Source organism: Cetorhinus maximus, chromosome 10 (assembly GCF_964194155.1).
Source record: "Cetorhinus maximus chromosome 10, sCetMax3.hap1.1, whole genome shotgun sequence".
Taxonomy (NCBI): Eukaryota; Metazoa; Chordata; class Chondrichthyes; order Lamniformes; family Cetorhinidae; genus Cetorhinus; species Cetorhinus maximus.
The window spans coordinates 126,183,911-126,201,523 of NC_135888.1; the positions used below are offsets into that span (position 1 = coordinate 126,183,911).

The 17,613-nt window shown below is 40.2% G+C and overlaps 1 protein-coding gene across 2 annotated transcripts in view; it reads left to right on the plus strand.

Moving 5' to 3' along the window:
* The window catches only part of kif3a (kinesin family member 3A), a 91,446-nt gene extending 75,767 nt beyond the window's left edge, over positions 1-15,679 (plus strand). For both annotated transcript variants that reach the window (XM_078551099.1, XM_078551100.1), the window contains exons 13-17: positions 349-474; positions 1,913-1,966; positions 4,557-4,625; positions 7,824-7,951; positions 15,223-15,679. In XM_078551099.1, coding sequence (XP_078407225.1) covers positions 349-474; positions 1,913-1,966; positions 4,557-4,625; positions 7,824-7,951; positions 15,223-15,271 — 426 coding nt within the window. In that variant the 3' untranslated portion in view covers positions 15,272-15,679. The remainder of the gene's footprint in view (positions 1-348; positions 475-1,912; positions 1,967-4,556; positions 4,626-7,823; positions 7,952-15,222) is intronic.
* Positions 15,680-17,613: the final 1,934 nt, after the last annotated feature.

The following is a 17,613-nucleotide window of genomic DNA, read 5'->3' on the forward strand; positions in this document are numbered from 1 at the left end:
TATAGTATTGTTTATTCTACTAAAACATTACTCAAGTTTCACATAAGGATATAAAAAACTGAAAGCTAGTTCAGTTAATTATTTGGCTGAAAGAAACTCCATAAATGAATAGATGTACTACGAAAACAGTCCCAAACATTTTGCTGCTTAATTTTATTGACGATTGAATTGACTGTTCTACGTAAAAGTAAAGCTCTTTCACTTGACCTTGTTTGATAACCAGTAGCAGTCAAGCCCTACTGTAGGTAACTCCTTTGCCTAGTTTCTTTGCATTGCATCTTTCAGGCGTTGTGTGCTTCATGGCATGATGGCATTTCTGATACATTATTCTGTTCTTTTTATTCAAAGATGGCAGACTTGCAGCAAGAACATCAACGTGAAATTGAAGGACTGCTGGAGAATATAAGACAATTGAGCCGAGAACTCCGTCTCCAGATGCTCATTATTGACAACTTCATTCCGCAAGAATACCAGGTTGGACAGTGGGACTTAATTAATTGTTTATGTTGGAGGTTTTTGATGGAAAAATGGAATGCTTGACTTTCATGCCTTGGGGCAATGTAACATACAGCTTCCATGGATAAGGAATTTGTTTTCCAATAATGTGCACAACACTTATCCATATATGAGTCTTTGAACTTTCAATAGAAAATAGCCTAAATTGAAATATAGTACAGGAACTAAAGGGAAGTAGACATACACTTTGTCTTGTGAATGTTGATGTTTGTAAATTATGAAGATTTTCTTATTTTTGGTGAGATCAGTGTGCCATCCTTTGTGCATTCTCTCAAATTGAATTGGGAACAATGTTGTTAAAAACTGTTATTTTATACCACTAATGTGCTCTCTTTGTTCATCTTTCTCCACCAACTTTGCAATAATGAAGGAAAGCATTCCAATCAAAGCCATTTGACTGTGCCCCCCACCCCCCCGCATCCCCCAACATCCCAGTAATATTAGCAATTTGTGAAGCTAAGAGGAATATTTAATTCCATGCAGAAGCAAAAGATTAGTATGTTTTCTGTTGGTTTTGTAAAGATATTCAGCTCATGCTATTTCTATTTTGTATAGCATACGGTAAGTCTGAAGCTATTGCTATCTGATACCTGATTTGGCAGATTTACAGCATGGAACTTGCATATACATCCATAATGAAAATAACTTTGCTTGGTGGAAATTTTGTGTCACAAATTTTGGTGTTTTATAGCTATCATACAGAAACGCTTTAGGCATTTAGTTGGGACACACAATGTTGTCTAAATCCTCCTTATCTCTGTAGCCTCCCACGGCCCTACAAGCCTTTGAGGTTTCTACGTTCTTCCATTTCTGGCCTCTTGTGCTTCACTGATTTTAATCGCTCTGCCATTGGTGGCTGTGCTTTCAGTTGGCCTGACCCTAAGCTCTAAAATTCCCCCCTAAGCTTCTCAGCCTCCCTACCTCTCTTTCCTGTTATAAGATGCTCCTTAAAACCAATCTTTTTTGATCCAGCTTTTAGACATGTGTCCTGATATTCCTTTATGTAGCCCAGTGGTTTTTATAGATATCGTTTGAGTGCCTTGGGGCATTTTGCTATGTTAAATGCACCATATAAAGTAGTTGTTGATTGCATTTAATATTTCTAGGCCAGTTAGTGATTATGTCAGTTAAGAAGAAATTGACGTTAGTTGGTTTAGTAAGGAAGAAAAATTTCAAACAAAACTTTGCCCTGTGAAGATTCTGGTCCATATTTGGGAAAGATGATAACTGAATTGCAGGTAATGTAGTTCCCTCATACTCCATTGGTGCATGATGACTTTTTGTCAAGCACGATTGATCAAAAAACTGTTTACTAAACTGGATTATTGCTTGTCCTGTATTTATTATGTTGATAAAAGATGGCAGGTTTGCTTAAATAAATGTTTGTACCTTCTAGGAGATGATTGAGAACTATGTACATTGGAATGAAGATATTGGAGAGTGGCAGCTGGTAGGTTTGTCCAGTTAATAAATTGGGACAAAAATATTGTGCTCAACTGATGCAAGACTAGAAAATTTATGTTGACCAGTGATATCTGTAAAGCCACTGAATGATGCAAGTCTTTAGAACTGTCAACAAGAGGAGTTGCAGTATTTCTATTTCCACTGTAGACTTGATAACTCTCTATCATTAATATAGTTCTGATTAAATGTACTATTAAATCAAGAAATATATCAAATACAGTAGTTTACATAAGTCTAGTTTTATGTGGGATTATCCAGCAACAAGCCATTTGGCCCAACCAATCCATGCAAGCTTTTATGCTCCCTCAAGCCTCCTCCCATGTTTCCTCCTCTAAGCATAACCCTATATTCCATGCTCCCACATATGCTTATCTCGCCTCCCCTTAACTGCATCTATACTACTTGGCTCAACCATTCCCTGTGGCAGAGAATTCCACATACTCACCACTGGTTAAAGAAATTTCTCCTGAATTCCCTTTTGAAGTACTTGGTGACTGGCTTACGATGGCCTCTAGTTTGCCCTTCCCCACAAATGGAAACACCTTCCATCCAACGAAACATTTCATAATTTTAAAGACCTCTATTCACTCTTCTCCTCAGCCACCATTATTTGAAGATAAAAGAAACACAGCCTGTTCATCCTTTCCTGTTGGGTACAGCTATCTCTCATTTAGCATTCCTAATGTGTCCCCAAAAAACAGGGCGCTAAACGAAAACTTGCTAAACAAAATCTCTGTCTCATAAGAAAACATTTAATAAGCATGGATTACATTCCTAATCTGTAATCTTTACATTAAAAACCCATTGACCGTGATCCTAACTGGTCCAAAAATCCTCTAATTTGTTAACTCTTACTAACTTTCTTCTTGCTTCCCAACCTCCCATTCCCCATCCCTCTCCTTCCCTCCCCAACACTTCCTTCCCTAATTTCCTCCCATTCACCAATTCCCACTCTCCCTTCCTCCCACTTGCCACCTCCGTCTCCAAACTTCCTACTTGCTGCTTCTCTCTCCCACCTCCTCCTGGTCACAGCTTCCCTTTCCGCTTCCTCCTGCTCACGTGCTCCTTCCCTCCAACTTGCTGCTCCTCCCCTAAGCCCACCCTCACAGCATGGGATCCAGAGAGGGGCGGCAAACAAGAAGCGGCGAGGGTTTGGGGGAGGGAAGTGGTGAGTGGGAGGGGCTGCGGGGTGGAGAGGGGGAATGGCAAGCGGGAGGGACTGGGGTGTGAGGGAAGGGGCAGGGTGTTGCAGGAGAGGCTGGGGAGGGAAGCGGCGAGCGGGAGAGACTGTTGGTGAGGGAGAGAAGCGGCAAGTGGTGGAGGCTGGGGTGGGTGAGTGGGAGGGGCGGGACGGTGAGTGGGAGGGGCCATGGGGGCAGGGAGCTGGGGTGGGATGGGTGTGTGGGGGAAGCAGCGAGAGAAGCGGCAAGTGGTGGAGGCTGGGGTGGGTGAGTGGGAGGGTCGGGAGGGTGAGTGGGAGGGGCCATGGGGGCAGCGAGCTGGGGTGGGATGGGTGTGTGGGGGAAGCAGCGAACGGGAAAGGCCAGTGAGGGAGGGAAGTGGTGAGTAGGTGGAGTTGGGGGGAAGCAGCGAGCAGGGGGGTGGTTTCAGGATGGGGAAGGGCAGTTATGTTTTTTAAAAAAGCAGAGTAAGTGCACACTTTTACAATGCAGTTCTTGTGGTTCTTTCCTAATTTGCAAACCACGCTAAAATAAAAACGCACTATTGGAATGCACATTTAACAGGGGTTACCTGTATAACTTTGCATATCTGATATTACTTTCGTAAATCTTTTTTTCTACCCTCTCCAGTGACTCGATAGAGTTTGGATAATATAGGAACCTGAACTGTACACAGTACTCCCAAGTGTAATCTAACCAAAATTCAATACAGGTTTAACTTCTCTACTTTTCAATTCTATCCCTCTATAAACAAACATCAGTGCTTGTTTTTTTTATGTGGCGTTATTGGTCTTTGTCATTACGAATACACAAATCATTAAAAATACTTTCAGGTCCCTTTGTTTCTATACCCCATTTAGATTATATTTTCCAAGTAATACGTGACTTCCTTATTTTTGTTACTGAAATGTAATACCTCACAGTTGGGTTGAAAATCATTTTACCACTTAAGTGCCCTTTCTGCAAGCTTACTAATATTGGCTCAAAACTTGTTGCAGTCCTCCTCAGCATTGATTTATTTCCTTTACCCCTGCCCACCAATTTGGTGTTATTTGCAAATTTGGAAGTTGTATTTTATTCCAAAGTCAAAATCATTTTTGATTCCAAAGGCAACTTGTCTAAATTTCATACAGGTGTTAAATCTATAGAAAAGTAATATCAGCATTTTGTTGTTTAAGATCAATTTTACAGTTCTGCTTTGTACATTCGCACTACTAAGTCTCACCAGTGCACCTCATTACCAGTTGAGGTGCGATTCCAAGACTAGTCTACAGAAAATGATCTGCAATTCTTCCACACTTGATCTTGTTTTTTCAGTGCATCCTAAAGGATTGGTTACAATCTTTAAGAATGATACTAACTTTTAAGCTCACAAGATTTATCTTTTAATTGTAGAAATGTGTGGCATACACAGGAAACAACATGAGGAAACAGACTCCTGTACCTGACAAAAAAGAAAAAGATGTAAGTTTTGAATTCTTAGATTTAAAGGAAACAATTTCATCTAAATGTGTTCTTTGTTGCCCCTCTACCCCCTCTGTCTCCAATGCCCCAACACTATTTATTAATTATAATTAATAACAGGAAATTCTGGAAATACTCAGTAGTTCAGTTTGCATCTGAGGTGAGAGAAACAGTTAACATTTCAGGTCGGTGATTTTTGTCAGAACTAGAAAAAATTACAGATGTAATAGGCCTTTAAGCAAATACAGAAGTAGGGAAAGAGCAAAAGGAAAGGTCTGTGATAGGATGGAAGGGAGGAGAGATTATGTGATAAAGAGATGATGGTGATGGAACAAGAAACATAAAATAGACTTAACAGAGGTGTAAGTGGGAATAGCAGGATCAGTGCCAACAGGTGTCATCTGGAAAAGTGGGACAGCGATTATGATCTGAAATCAATAAACTTAATGATTGTGCCCAGAAGGCTGTAACTTTCCTAATCAAAAGATAAGGTGCAGTTCCTTGAGTTTATGTTGAGCCTTACTGAAACAGTGTAGGAGGCTGAGGCCAGCGTGTGAATAGCGTGGAGAATTAAAATGAAGCTCAGCATCATACTTGTGGACTGAATGAAGATATTTCACAAAGCTGTCATCCAATTTGTGTTTGGTTTCTCCAGTGTACATGATACTGCATCATAAGTAGTATAATAAATTGAGAGAAGTACAAGTAAATTGCTGTTTCCCTGCTGAGTATTTCCAGCACTTTTTATTTTTATTTAAAGGTTTAGGGCCCTGGATGATGGAAAGGGATGAGGTAAAGAGGCATATTTATTAATTGGTGTTTATGTCTTTGTTATCTTTTCCTGAATTGTAATATAATGGATCTATTGGAAGTGTCATTCATTTAGTTTATCTAGTAGAATAATTGGTTTTTTCAATTAAACATGGCTCTAATCTCTGCAGTGACTTTTTTTTAGAGGGTGTGTTTGTGCTTTTTGAAGAATGCTGCTCTGCCATTGATTTAAAATAGCAACAAAATAATTTTGGTGACTTGATCCTTTTTGGATTTTTATAAATCATGATTACTGTATCAAACTTACCCCAATATAGCAGAGGTGCGAAGTGCAAAATCACAAACTTAGGAGTGTGCAACTTTGCAGAAATCCAGTTATGTCTCTACACAGTTTATGCCATTTCAGATACTATGGACCTTAGCCTGAAGCCATACAATGGCTGTAGTACCAAAAAGATCAGAGTTTGTACTCTGCCAGTTAGAGGAGTCCTGATTTGGGCACTTAGTTCCTAAAGACATATAAAGGCTTGAAACTTCTGAAATGGGAAGCTGTGAATAACACGACTTATGCCTCTGATGTGCCTCGGGATCTTGAAGTCCCCATGTGTACACATGCGTGGTACTTATGCGGGAAGTTTAAACTTCCATTGGCGGTTTTACCTTGCCAGGATTGCTGCACAACAGTGGGATCAGATGGCCAGAACAAAGGAGACTTGGGTTGTTTGCTTTATACTTGTCTTGGTTTTTACACAGATTTGCTTAAACTTTTCCCAGCAGGTGTAAAGCCTGCTTAGGGGCGCAGCTTGAAGTAAATCAGCTGGATTGTCAAAGCACTTGAGCTCCACGGCAACCCTGACAACCCTGCCACTCCCAGCAGTGTTCACCCCCACCACCCATCCCCCTGCCAACTAGCCTTCCGGAATCGTTGGCTCCCGGCCGGGTGCTGTTGGGAGAGTTGTAAGCATTGTCAGATGTGTGCAGGGAGCGGGGGAGGGGGAAAATGAGCATTGTCTGGCGTGGAGAGAGGGTGTGCTGGGGGGCAGGTGTGGGGGAGGTAAGGTGAGCATTGTCGGGGTGCGGGTGGGAGGGTGAGCATTGTTGTGGGTGAGGGAGAAAGGTGAGCATTGTTAAAGGTGAACAAGGGTGTGGGATGGTTGTGCAGTGACGAGGTTGACAGATCCATTTAAAAACAATGCAAGTCACTGAACTGAAGACAGACCTTAAGGGGTGTGTCTTCAGTTCATAGTGAGGAAAGGGACTGACTTCACTGGAAATATATGCTTGCCATAAGGCCTCCCGACCCTATTCATCGCTGGATCTCTGATGAAGCCAGGATCAGAAGGTCTGAGGCTCCAGCAGATATGGTAAGTGGGCAGTTTAAATTGCAATCAGTGACAGGCGCATCCATTCAGCTGCTGACCAGAAGATCTAGGTCAATGTCTCACTACATTAGGTTATAAAGTACACAGAATATTCAATTTAAGCTTTTTTTCTCAATTTATGTAATTTTAAACCCATCCTTACTCTGATTTGACTTGTGTGCTTCTCAGAGTCAAACTTTGTTGACTTTAGTGCATTCTGCTGTTAGGGTGGGACCTAAATCCAGAGCATTCAGTAACTTTTATGTCAATGAGCACCTGAAACCACTTTGTATCAACTTAAAAGTGGCACTAGAACTCAGCCTTGGTCAACCTGGCAGAAATTACATTCTTATTTGTTAGAATTAGAAACAAAAAAATGATATAAGGACATAAACTTGGTTTAGTGGTAAGATTTCTCACCTCTTGAGTTACAAGGGTGAGGGCACAATTTGAAGACAAGCTGAGATTTTCTGGCCGTTATATATCCCTTAACCAACACCACCAAAGCAGACCATTTATTGTATTGCAGTTTGTGAGACCTTATCATATGTAATTTGACTGCTGCAATTGCTGACAAAACAAATGGATGCTCTTTGGGACATTTAGAAGAGTGAAAAAAGCTATATAAATGCAAGTTCTTTCTTTCTGTACCACAGAAGACTAAATACATCTTACAGTTCTATTGCAGAAGCATAAATGTTGCCCAGTTTTCCTACTAGCATCTATCATATAGTACATAATGTTTATTATATCATGGGTATTGATTCCTGCAATTATAATTATAATTCAAGTTTACCAAGTGCACAGGTGCATTTTCTGGATTGTATGTGAAGTCATTCCTGCGAGGCCTAATAAAAGTGCAAAGTGCAGCAAATCCTGTCTGAAGTGAATTTAATATTAAGTGATGCCATGATGCCTGTCAGTTTGAATGTATAGGATGGAAGAGATTCACACTAATAGTATAAATTACATTTGCAGAAATTCTGAACTGCACAGAAACTCTTTAATTTTTTTGTTTGATTCCCAACCTGCAACTAATCTTTGAGTGCTTTCTTTATTATTTTAGCCATTTGAAGTGGATTTGTCACATGTTTACTTGGCCTACACCGAAGAAAGTCTGCGGCAATCATTAATGAAGCTGGAGAGGCCAAGAACCTCCAAAGGAGGGAAATCCAGACCCAAAACAGGCAGAAAGTAAGGCAATGATGGGAATATTTAAATTCCATTCAAAATATATGTTACGTTCCTTACTTTTTATATTTTCATTTTACTCTAATTTCCTCTGCCTAAAAATTGTGACTTTGTTGAGATATGATTCTGCAGGGACAGGGAAACTTCTGATACATCATCCATGTAGCTATCAAAGGGAGGTACAGTGGCAGTCCTGATTAGGGAAGACATTGTAGTGTTGCAAAGAGGGGATATCGTTGAGTGGACGAGGACAGAATCCATTTGGTTGAGTCAAGAAGCAAAAAGGGGATATGATTAGGGCCAGAGCCACTCAGCTCCTAACCTCATTACAGCTTTGGTTCAAACATGGACAAAAGAGCTGAACTCGAGGCGAGGTGAGAGTGACTGCCCTTGACACCAAGGCAGTATTTGACTGAGTGTGGCATCAGGGAGCCCTAGCAAAACTGAAGTCAGTTGGAATTGGGGGAAAACTCTCCATTGCTTAGAGTCATAGCTAATACAAAGGAAGATGGTTGTTATTGTTGGAGGTCATCATCTCTGTCCTGAGACATCGCTACAGAAGTTCTTCAGAGTAATGTCCTAGGCCCAACCATCTTCGGCTGTTTCTTCAATGACCTTCCCTCCATCTCAACCTCAGAAGTGGGGATGTTCACTGACGATTGCACAATGTCAGCACCATTTGCGACTCCTTGGATACTGAAGCAGTCTGTGTCCATGTGCAGCAAAACCTTGACATTATTCAGGCTTGGGCTGATAAGTGGCAAATAACATTCACGCCACACAAGTGTCAGGCAGTGACTATCTCCAACAAGAGTGAATCTAACCATCTCCCCTTGACATTCAATGGTATTACCATTGCTGAATCCCCCCACTATCAACATCCTAGGGGGGGTTACCATTGACCAGGAACTGAACTGGACCAGCTATATAAATACTGTGGCTACAAGAGCAGGTCAGAGGCTGGAAATTCTGCAGAGAGTAAATTTCTTTCTGTATCCCCAAATCCTGTCCACCAGGCTACAAGGCACAAGTCAGGAGTGTGATGGAATACTCTCCACTTGCCTGGATGAGTGCAGCTCCAACGACACATAAGAAGTTCGACACCACCCTGGACAAAATGCGTGTTTGGCACCCCATTCACTCCTTCCACCATCGACACAGTGGCAGCATGTGTACTATCTATAAGATGCAATGCAGCAACTCACCAAGGCTTCTTCAACAGCACCTTCCAAACCCACGACCTCTACCACCTAGAAGCACAAAGACAGCAGACACATGGGAACACCACCACCCGCAAGTTCCCCTCCAAGCCACACACCATCGTTACTTGGAACTATATCGCCGTTCCTTCACTGTCACTGGGTCAAAATACTGGAACTCTCTTCCTAACAGTACTGTGGGTGTTCCTACACCATATGTACTGCAGCGGTTCAAGAAGGCAGCACACAATCCCTTCTCAAGGGCATTTAGGGATGAGCAATAAATGCTGGCCTAGCCTGTGATGCCCACATCCCATGAATGAATTTTAAAAAATCATGTTACTGGAAGCATTCTATAGGCCTCCAAATAGAGATCTGCAGTGAAATCACAGATGTGCAAGGACTATAAAGTGGTGATATTGAAAGACTTTAATTGCCCAAATATTGACTGGGTAACGTTTGAGTAAAGGGTAAGGAAGGGGGGATTTCTGAAATGAGCACAGGAGAACTTCTTTATTGGTGTGTTCTCGGTCCACCTAGCAAGGATGTTATGCTAGTCTGGCACTGGGGAATGAAGTGGGCCAAGTGGACCAAGTGTCTGTGGGGAAACACTTGCCTAACGAGGGTGATCATTGTGCCATAAAGTTTACACTAGTAATGCAAAAAAGCAAAGAACAATGTAAAGTAGAATATCTAAATTGGAAGAAGGCTTATTTCAATGGGCTGAGAAGGGATCTAGCCAGCATAAAATGGCACCAAACACTGACACAAAAAACTGTAATGGAACTATGGATGATCTTTAAGGAGGAGATGCTTCAGATATATAGACTAAGTACAATCCAACAAGGGGAAGAAAATAAGACTGGCAAAGAGAGAATAAATGGCAGTCAGATGAAAAGGGAATCCATAGCTTTTCCACATGTAAATAGTAAATGTAGGGTGAATCCTGTTAGGGACAAAGAGGGTGATAGCTTCTTAAGAGATGCAGGGCAAGGTTAGAATTCTTAATCCTTGTATCAGTGTTTACTAGGGAAGACGAATCTGACAAAATATCGATTGAAGTGGAGATAGTGGAGGTAATGGATGGGGTGAAATTTAAGAGGCAGGAGGTACTGGGAAGGCTGGCTATGTTTAGAGTGGATAAGTCACTTGGTCTGGATGACTTACATCCCAGGTTGCTAAAGGAAGTGGTAGTGGGGATAGCAGAAGGGCTAGCCACAATCTTCCAATCTTTCCTAGATATGGGGAAGATGCCAGAGGATTGGAGAGTGACAAATTTGATGCCCTTATTCAAGAAGGGGTGTTTCTAGCAGCTACAGGCCAGTTTTCAAAACAATAATCAGGGGAAAAAAATCAACAAGCGCTTGGAGAGGTTTTAGTTAATTAAGGAGAGCCAGCACAGATTTGTAAAAGGCAAATCATGCTTGACTGAAGTTTTGATGAGGTAACAGAAGGCTGAAGGGAATGCAATGGATGTTGTCTAAAGGAATTTAAGAAAGTGTTTGACAAAGTACCACACAAAAGGCTGCTTAACAAAATTGTGGCTCTTGGAACAGGAGGGTCAGTGTCAACTGGGATGGAAAATTGGCTTAATGGCAAAAAACAGCAAGCCATGGTAAATGGTTGTACTTGGAGGATGGTAGATAGTGGTTTTCCCCAAGAATTAGTGCCAGGACCACTGCTTTAATTGACTGCATCAAGGCATAGGTAGGCTAGCAGATTGGCCAAAGAATTGACAGATGGAATTTATACAGAGTGGTGTGAGTTGATTTATTTTGGCAGAAGGGAAAGGGAGAGGCAAAATAGACATAATGGCACAGTGACCATGGGATATAGGGATCTGGGGGCACATGTGCGTAGATCTTTGAGTCATATTGAGAATGTGCTTAGGAAAACATATGGGATATGAGGGCTTTATAAATAGGAACATTGTGTACAAAAGCAGGGAAGTTAAACTGAACCTTTATAAAGCTCTGATTAGACCACAGTTAGAGCATTACATCCAGTTTTGGTCGTCACAGTTTAGGAAGGGTGCAGAAGAGATTTACCAGAATGGTTCCAGTGTTGGGGGGTTTTAGCTACAGGTTTGGGTTGTTCTCCTTGGATTAAATGAATTTGGGTGGTGTTTGGCTAGAGATGTACAACATTATAACAGGTTTGGACAAGATAGATGAAGAAAATTGTTCCCATTGGCTGGTGCTACAAGGATTTTGGACACAGATTTAGGTTTTGGGCATAAATTGCAGGGGAAATGTGAGGAAGCACTTTATTTATGTAGTGAATGGTAATAACTTGGAACTCTGCCCAAGCGGGTGGTGGAAGCATTGACAGTTAATGATTTCAGAAGGAAATTGGATGGCGACTTGAAGGAAATAAACTTGCAGGGCTTCAGGGATAGAGTGGGGGAATGGGACTGACTGGATTGCTCTATGGAGAGTCTGCATTGATTCATTGACCCAAATGGCCTCCTTTGGTGCTGTAAATTATTTTTTGACTCTGATCCTACGTGAGCTTTAATGAGAAGTATCAATAGGCTATTCAACCATGGACGCGATCATGATCAAGGCAAAACGTGCCCTATTCCAACAGCCATACCAAGTATACTTCCCTCAGCTGCCTGGATATTGCTCAGGAATGTGTTTTACTTCTTAGCCAAAGATTGCTGCAGGTAATTGTAGCACTTCCATTGAAACCATCGAATCAATAAATACAGCACATTTTAAAAAATACCGCATAGAACATAGATAAAACTGAGGATTTTTGTGCTGTCATTGAGCAACTGGTTTCCTGTCATCTGTTATAGATTATCAGCAAATAAATTCTCCACATTAGACAACTTGGCCCTGCAAAAGGGGAGATAACCAACTCCAGTCCTCTGCTAATGCTCCTTAAACTAGCCAGTAGATATATAGAGGGACATTAATGTAAAGTTTCAGCCTCACCATACACATTTCTGAGGTAGTACAGTTGAGCATTATGAATATTGGGTGCAGTTGCATAAATAAGTGAAAAAAGCAAAAAACTGCGGATGCTGGAAATCCAAAACAAAAACAAAAATACCTGGAAAAACTCAGCAGGTCTGACAGCATCTATGAAGAGGAACAGAGTTAACGTTTCGAGTCCGTATGACTCTTCAACAAAACTAAGGAAAAATAGAAAAGACGTGAAATATAAGCTGGTTTAAGGGGCAGTGGGACAAGTAGAGCTGGATAGAGGGCCAGTGATAGGTGGAGATAACCAAAAGTTGTCATAAACAAAAGGACAAAGAGGTGTTGAAGCTGGTGATATTATCTAAGGAATGTGATAATAAAGGTACAGATAGCCCTAGTGGGAGTGGAGTGGGGGGAAGGGATCGAAATAGGCTAAAAGGCAAAGATAAAACAATGGATGGAAATACATTTAAAAATAATGGAAATAGGTGGGAAAAGAAAAATCTATATAAATTACTAGAAAAAAGGGGGATCGGAAAGGGGGTGGGGATGGAGGAGAGAGTTCATGATCTAAAATTGTTGAACTCAATATTCAGTCCGGAAGGCTGTAAAGTGCCTAGTTGGAAGATGAGGTGCTGTTCCTCCAGTTTGCGTTGAACTTCGCTGGAACAATGCAGCAGGCCAAGGACGGACATGTGGGCATGAGAGCAGGGTGGAGTGTTGAAATGGCAAGCGACAGGGAGGTCTGGGTCATGCTTGCTGACAGACCGAAGGTGTTACGCAAAGCGGTCACCCATAAATAAGTGCATTTGTTTAATACTGGGTATAGTTGTGCAGTGTATGGGATCCCAACATACAAATTCAGAGTGTTAGGACCTGGCTTCACACTCATGACCCTCCCCACCCCAGGAAGAAATTGGCAACTTTTGTTGTGGAAATTGCTTGGAGGCATCCAAAAAGGCCAACAGGAGTAAAATGTTACTCTCCCCTTTACAGCTGTTCTAATTCTTTATTTGTAAACTTTTCCTTACAACACTTTCTCAATTCAGCAGTGGAGCACCTTAAAATTGTGAAAGGCACTATATACAACGTTCTTTGTTCCAAATATGCACATTTGTAAGGGGATGTTCTCTTTCTCCCTCAGAGACCCTCCACACACTCAAGTTCGTGACACCAAATTCACAAGTGTATGGCTTGAACAGAATGACTAGCGAGACAAATTTCTTATAATTCACAATTGCTTTACTGAATTACCAACAGCCCTCAGAGAAGGGCTTCATTCAGCAATCATGAAATTCAGTTACAATTACAGTTACCTGGAACCCTGTCCCAACAGAGGCTAAACCCACACTTTGTTCCTAATTTAATAATTAAATCTTTATATCCTAACTTAATACTTACAATTACCCCTTGGTTGGTCTTCCAATGGTGGCGTTGGTCCCTAGGTGGAGTTGACCAGACTCTACCAACTTCCTTGACTGCCTGCAGAAAACAGTGGCATTCTACGATTTCTGTCCACAATTTTTTTTTGAAAAATATACCTTATAAAATATCTGGAAGAACATTACAAAACATTTCTAAATCGCCATCACAAAAAGTGCAATCAGATTCAACTTTTACACATGGATCACGAGTTGCTTCAAAACAATCAATGAATATTACAATCATTTCAATATGGTCATTACAGACAATCAGACAATGGTATTGGATTTATCAACATACATCATGTTGCACTCTGAGGTGCTTCAATACAATTATAATACAATTAGTATTCAATGCATACATTCATTGTGAGCTGCACAACCCGAGGGGCTCTAAACAATTCCCAGCCCCTCGGTGCACTATGGCAGAAAGGTCTTAGACAGTGACCTTTCCCCATTGCATTCTGTCCCCAATTATGCCATTTCTGCTGCTGGCCTGACAACTCATTTCAATGTCCAGTAGTTAACACTCTTTGTTTATTTTATGCATAGTCCAGACAAATACGATCAGCTCATGCTGGTTGAAACAATAGCCTTTCCATGGAAAATATATCTTGAATATAATCAGCTCTCACATTGTTTAAACAATTCCCCTGCTGTTTTGAGGCAATACAGCGCCTGGCTACAAGGTCAATGAAAATTTGAATATTAATGGCCTGTTCCTTGCGCCACTGTATCGGGTAATCAGTTCTCTTAATTGGGTTAATCAATGGCATTTCCCTGGTACCATTGACTGATTGCTATCATGGAACAATGTCCAATGCCCTTCTGATGAGTCAGTTTTTTTACTAAATGCCTGAATTAACCCCTTGTTGCATAGCTCTATGCTGTTGGCTGCAGCTTGGTTTCTGTATTGTGATTAAAAAAACATGAGGCCAAAATATGTCCTTGGGTTTGGGTTTTATGCTCCATAAATTTCCCAGTTGGAGGGGATTCCGATCGTACACATTTTATAAAAAATAGTTTACTTCATCAAAGTTAATGTGACACTTGAACACCTTAAAGTTTATTGCTTGCATATTATAGATTCAAGAATGCTCAGAAAATAAATGATTTGAACGATACTGTGTAATTAAATTTGATCACCAAAAGGAAAAAGGATATGTGTTCAGAAAGTTGGAAGTCTTTCAATATTGAATGGGTCAAAGCGCAGTAATGGTTCAATGTTGCTTTCGCTACAGGAATTCCCATGTTTTTCAGAAACGTTTTCCTTTCAAGGGAGGAAAGCTGACAACCTGTGGAGCAATTTACATGCTATGAACAAAATGAATAACTACAAATCCAACACAATGCCGGAGTTTTCAAACCATTTATTGGGATATTCCAATCCCCTCATTGAAAGACATCCCAAAAATGAGTCCGGGTTGGTAAAAGACAAGGCTGAGGAAATTCTTAAATGTTTGTAGTGGTGCTGTTGGAGTTAAATCCTGCTGTATGTCAAACTAAGATTACCCAATGGTTAGGGCATTGTCCTGCAAGATTATGCAAAGCAGAGTGGAAGGAGACAGCCCTAGGTTCACTTAAAGTACCAAGCTGGATGAGTAATGGAAAAGTATCCCGGAGTACTGTCATTTTTGTTACTATCTTAGCACTCATTCAGTTTAACCTTTTCCTAAATAAATTACCAAAAGACCATTGTGACCCATTTCTTTTTACATAACCAGGAAACGATCTACAAAATCTGAAGCTGGAATTGAATCCCTTCTTCAGTGATCAATAGATGAGACTGACCAAGGTGGATGGGCCAGATGTTGGACGGAAAATGTTTCCAGGCAATGGAAAGTAATTATTGTGCAAAGAACGAGTTGTCGCATTGAGGCTTTCTTGAACCATACTTACTGATCTGTAAGAAGAATGGAATAAGAAACAGGCTTAAATTTAATACTAATAACAAAATGAAATGCCAGTGAGTTTGTAAGTTTTATTAGTCAATATTCCAGTTGCTGTCAGAATGCTGGTAGTGAATGTTTACAACTAAATGTTTTGGGATTCCAGTGTTTAGTTGTCATTTCGTTCTTCTTGACATTGGTCTTGGCTTATATTTTGGTTGGTTTTAGTGGTGAGTAGAGAATGTATTACTGGCAGCTAAGCTATTAAAAGGAATTTGCTGTCTGAAAGAAATGCAAAGTCTAAATTAACATTTTCAAACATTCCTTCAAGCTCAAAGGACCTTGACTTCTAAAATTGTTTCAAACGTCTAGCTCCCAAGCAATTTAACAGAAATGAAACTGTCACCTCTCAGTCTCACCTTTCTTCTGCTTTAAAAACACAAACTTGGGTTCACCTCACCACTAGTTCTTTGTTTATCTTGTCTCCTATTAGCCAGAGGCTTATGTGCACTTTGTACAGATCTTATGGCAAGGGTTTGCAGTTCTCGAAATGTGTTCAATGACTGCTGTAAAATAAGATAATTTTGTTTTCTGTTAGATAATGTGGTTCCCTAATTTTGATTAAGATGGTATATTGCATCAGTCATTTCAGAATAGATTATTTAAACACAAGGCACGTCATTCACCTTAGAAGAAAAAAAATGTTTTACGGCAATGGTGAAATTGCTTGTTCTATTAAATTGTTCACTCTTCTCCATCAGGGATGCAAGACCGTAGAGAGGGTTGAGTGCAGTAGAGACTCACTAAGATGAGGTTTTGTTTCTGAAAAGAGACTGGAAACTAGGGTATTTTCATTAGAACAAAGAAGGTTAAGAAGAAATCTGATTGTGTTGAAAATGGAGAAGTTTTGGTAAATTCAGAAAAAACATCTATTTTTACTCGCAGTTTCATACCAAAGGGCATAAGTTTGGTATTCACTAAAAACACTGAGTAGTTATTCTATTTTTTTTATGCAGGAAGTATTGAGAACATGGAATAGCATACATACAATGGTAGAAACTGAATCTATACATACTCTATCTATAAAGCAAGTAAATAAATAATTTTTAAAAATAAAAGGATTTGGAGAAAGGGTCTGGGAATAGAATTAAGTGAATAACTCTTTCACAGAGTTGGCACTAGCACAATGGACTGAATGACCTCTTCAGTGCTATAACATTCTTCGATTCTTTCCTGGTTGAATCACATAAATATAATCAATTGGCAGGTGCCACAAATTACCATAATATGTGAGGAACTATTTAGAAGCACCCTTTGTACTAGCAACTGTTAACTTGAAAAGCTGACAACATAAATTTACGGAAACAAAATCAGATCACGAAGGAGACACTGCGCACAACAGGGAATCTCCATTTGACGTGCACGTGCTGTAGTTAGACCTATAATATTGTCATTCCAATTCTCCAACCCGCTCTCTCTACATGTCTCCACTAGAAGCTCAGGACTGCTGAACCAGCTCTTAATAGCCTTTTTAAAAAAACAAGCTCTTGTAGCTTTTACTTTTCAAACAGGATGAGTTAGTCAGAGATTTCACTTAAACATTCCTTAGTTATGCTTGTCTAAAGGAAAGCTTTGGTTTGGAAACATGTGACAGATTCTGGTAGGAGCTTTCATTCTGCAGCAAAATAGACGGGATCTATTCAAACTGTTTGCAGGATGGAAGATGACCAGGAAAAGCAAACTCTCCAAACAAAAAAAAATTGATAGGAATTGCAAGCTTTGAGTTCCTGTTACTACCGACACTATACCATAATCTTAAATATTATGAGTGCTCTGCTTTTTAAACATTATACAAAGTTAAAAACTTCAGCTCAGTGTTCACCACCCACTCTTGAGAACTAAGGTGGTACTTGCTGCTATAAATGTGAAAAACAAAAGTTTGAATGTGTACAGGTAATTGCACAGTAGCTAATCCATAGCAAGGATACTTTGTTTCTTGGTTTCACTTTTTGACTTGGAAATATGTAACCAGCTCATTAATGGCACCTATGAACCATTGTTGGTTCTTTGGCACACATTTATGACTACAGAAGTAGATTTGATTGTAATATTTCAGGCTTAGCTGGAAAATTGAAGTTTATGGAATCATAAATTTCATAATGCTTGACTACTGATTCCAAGGTTAAAATAAAATCATGCATTTATTTTTCAGCAATAAGCAAAAGG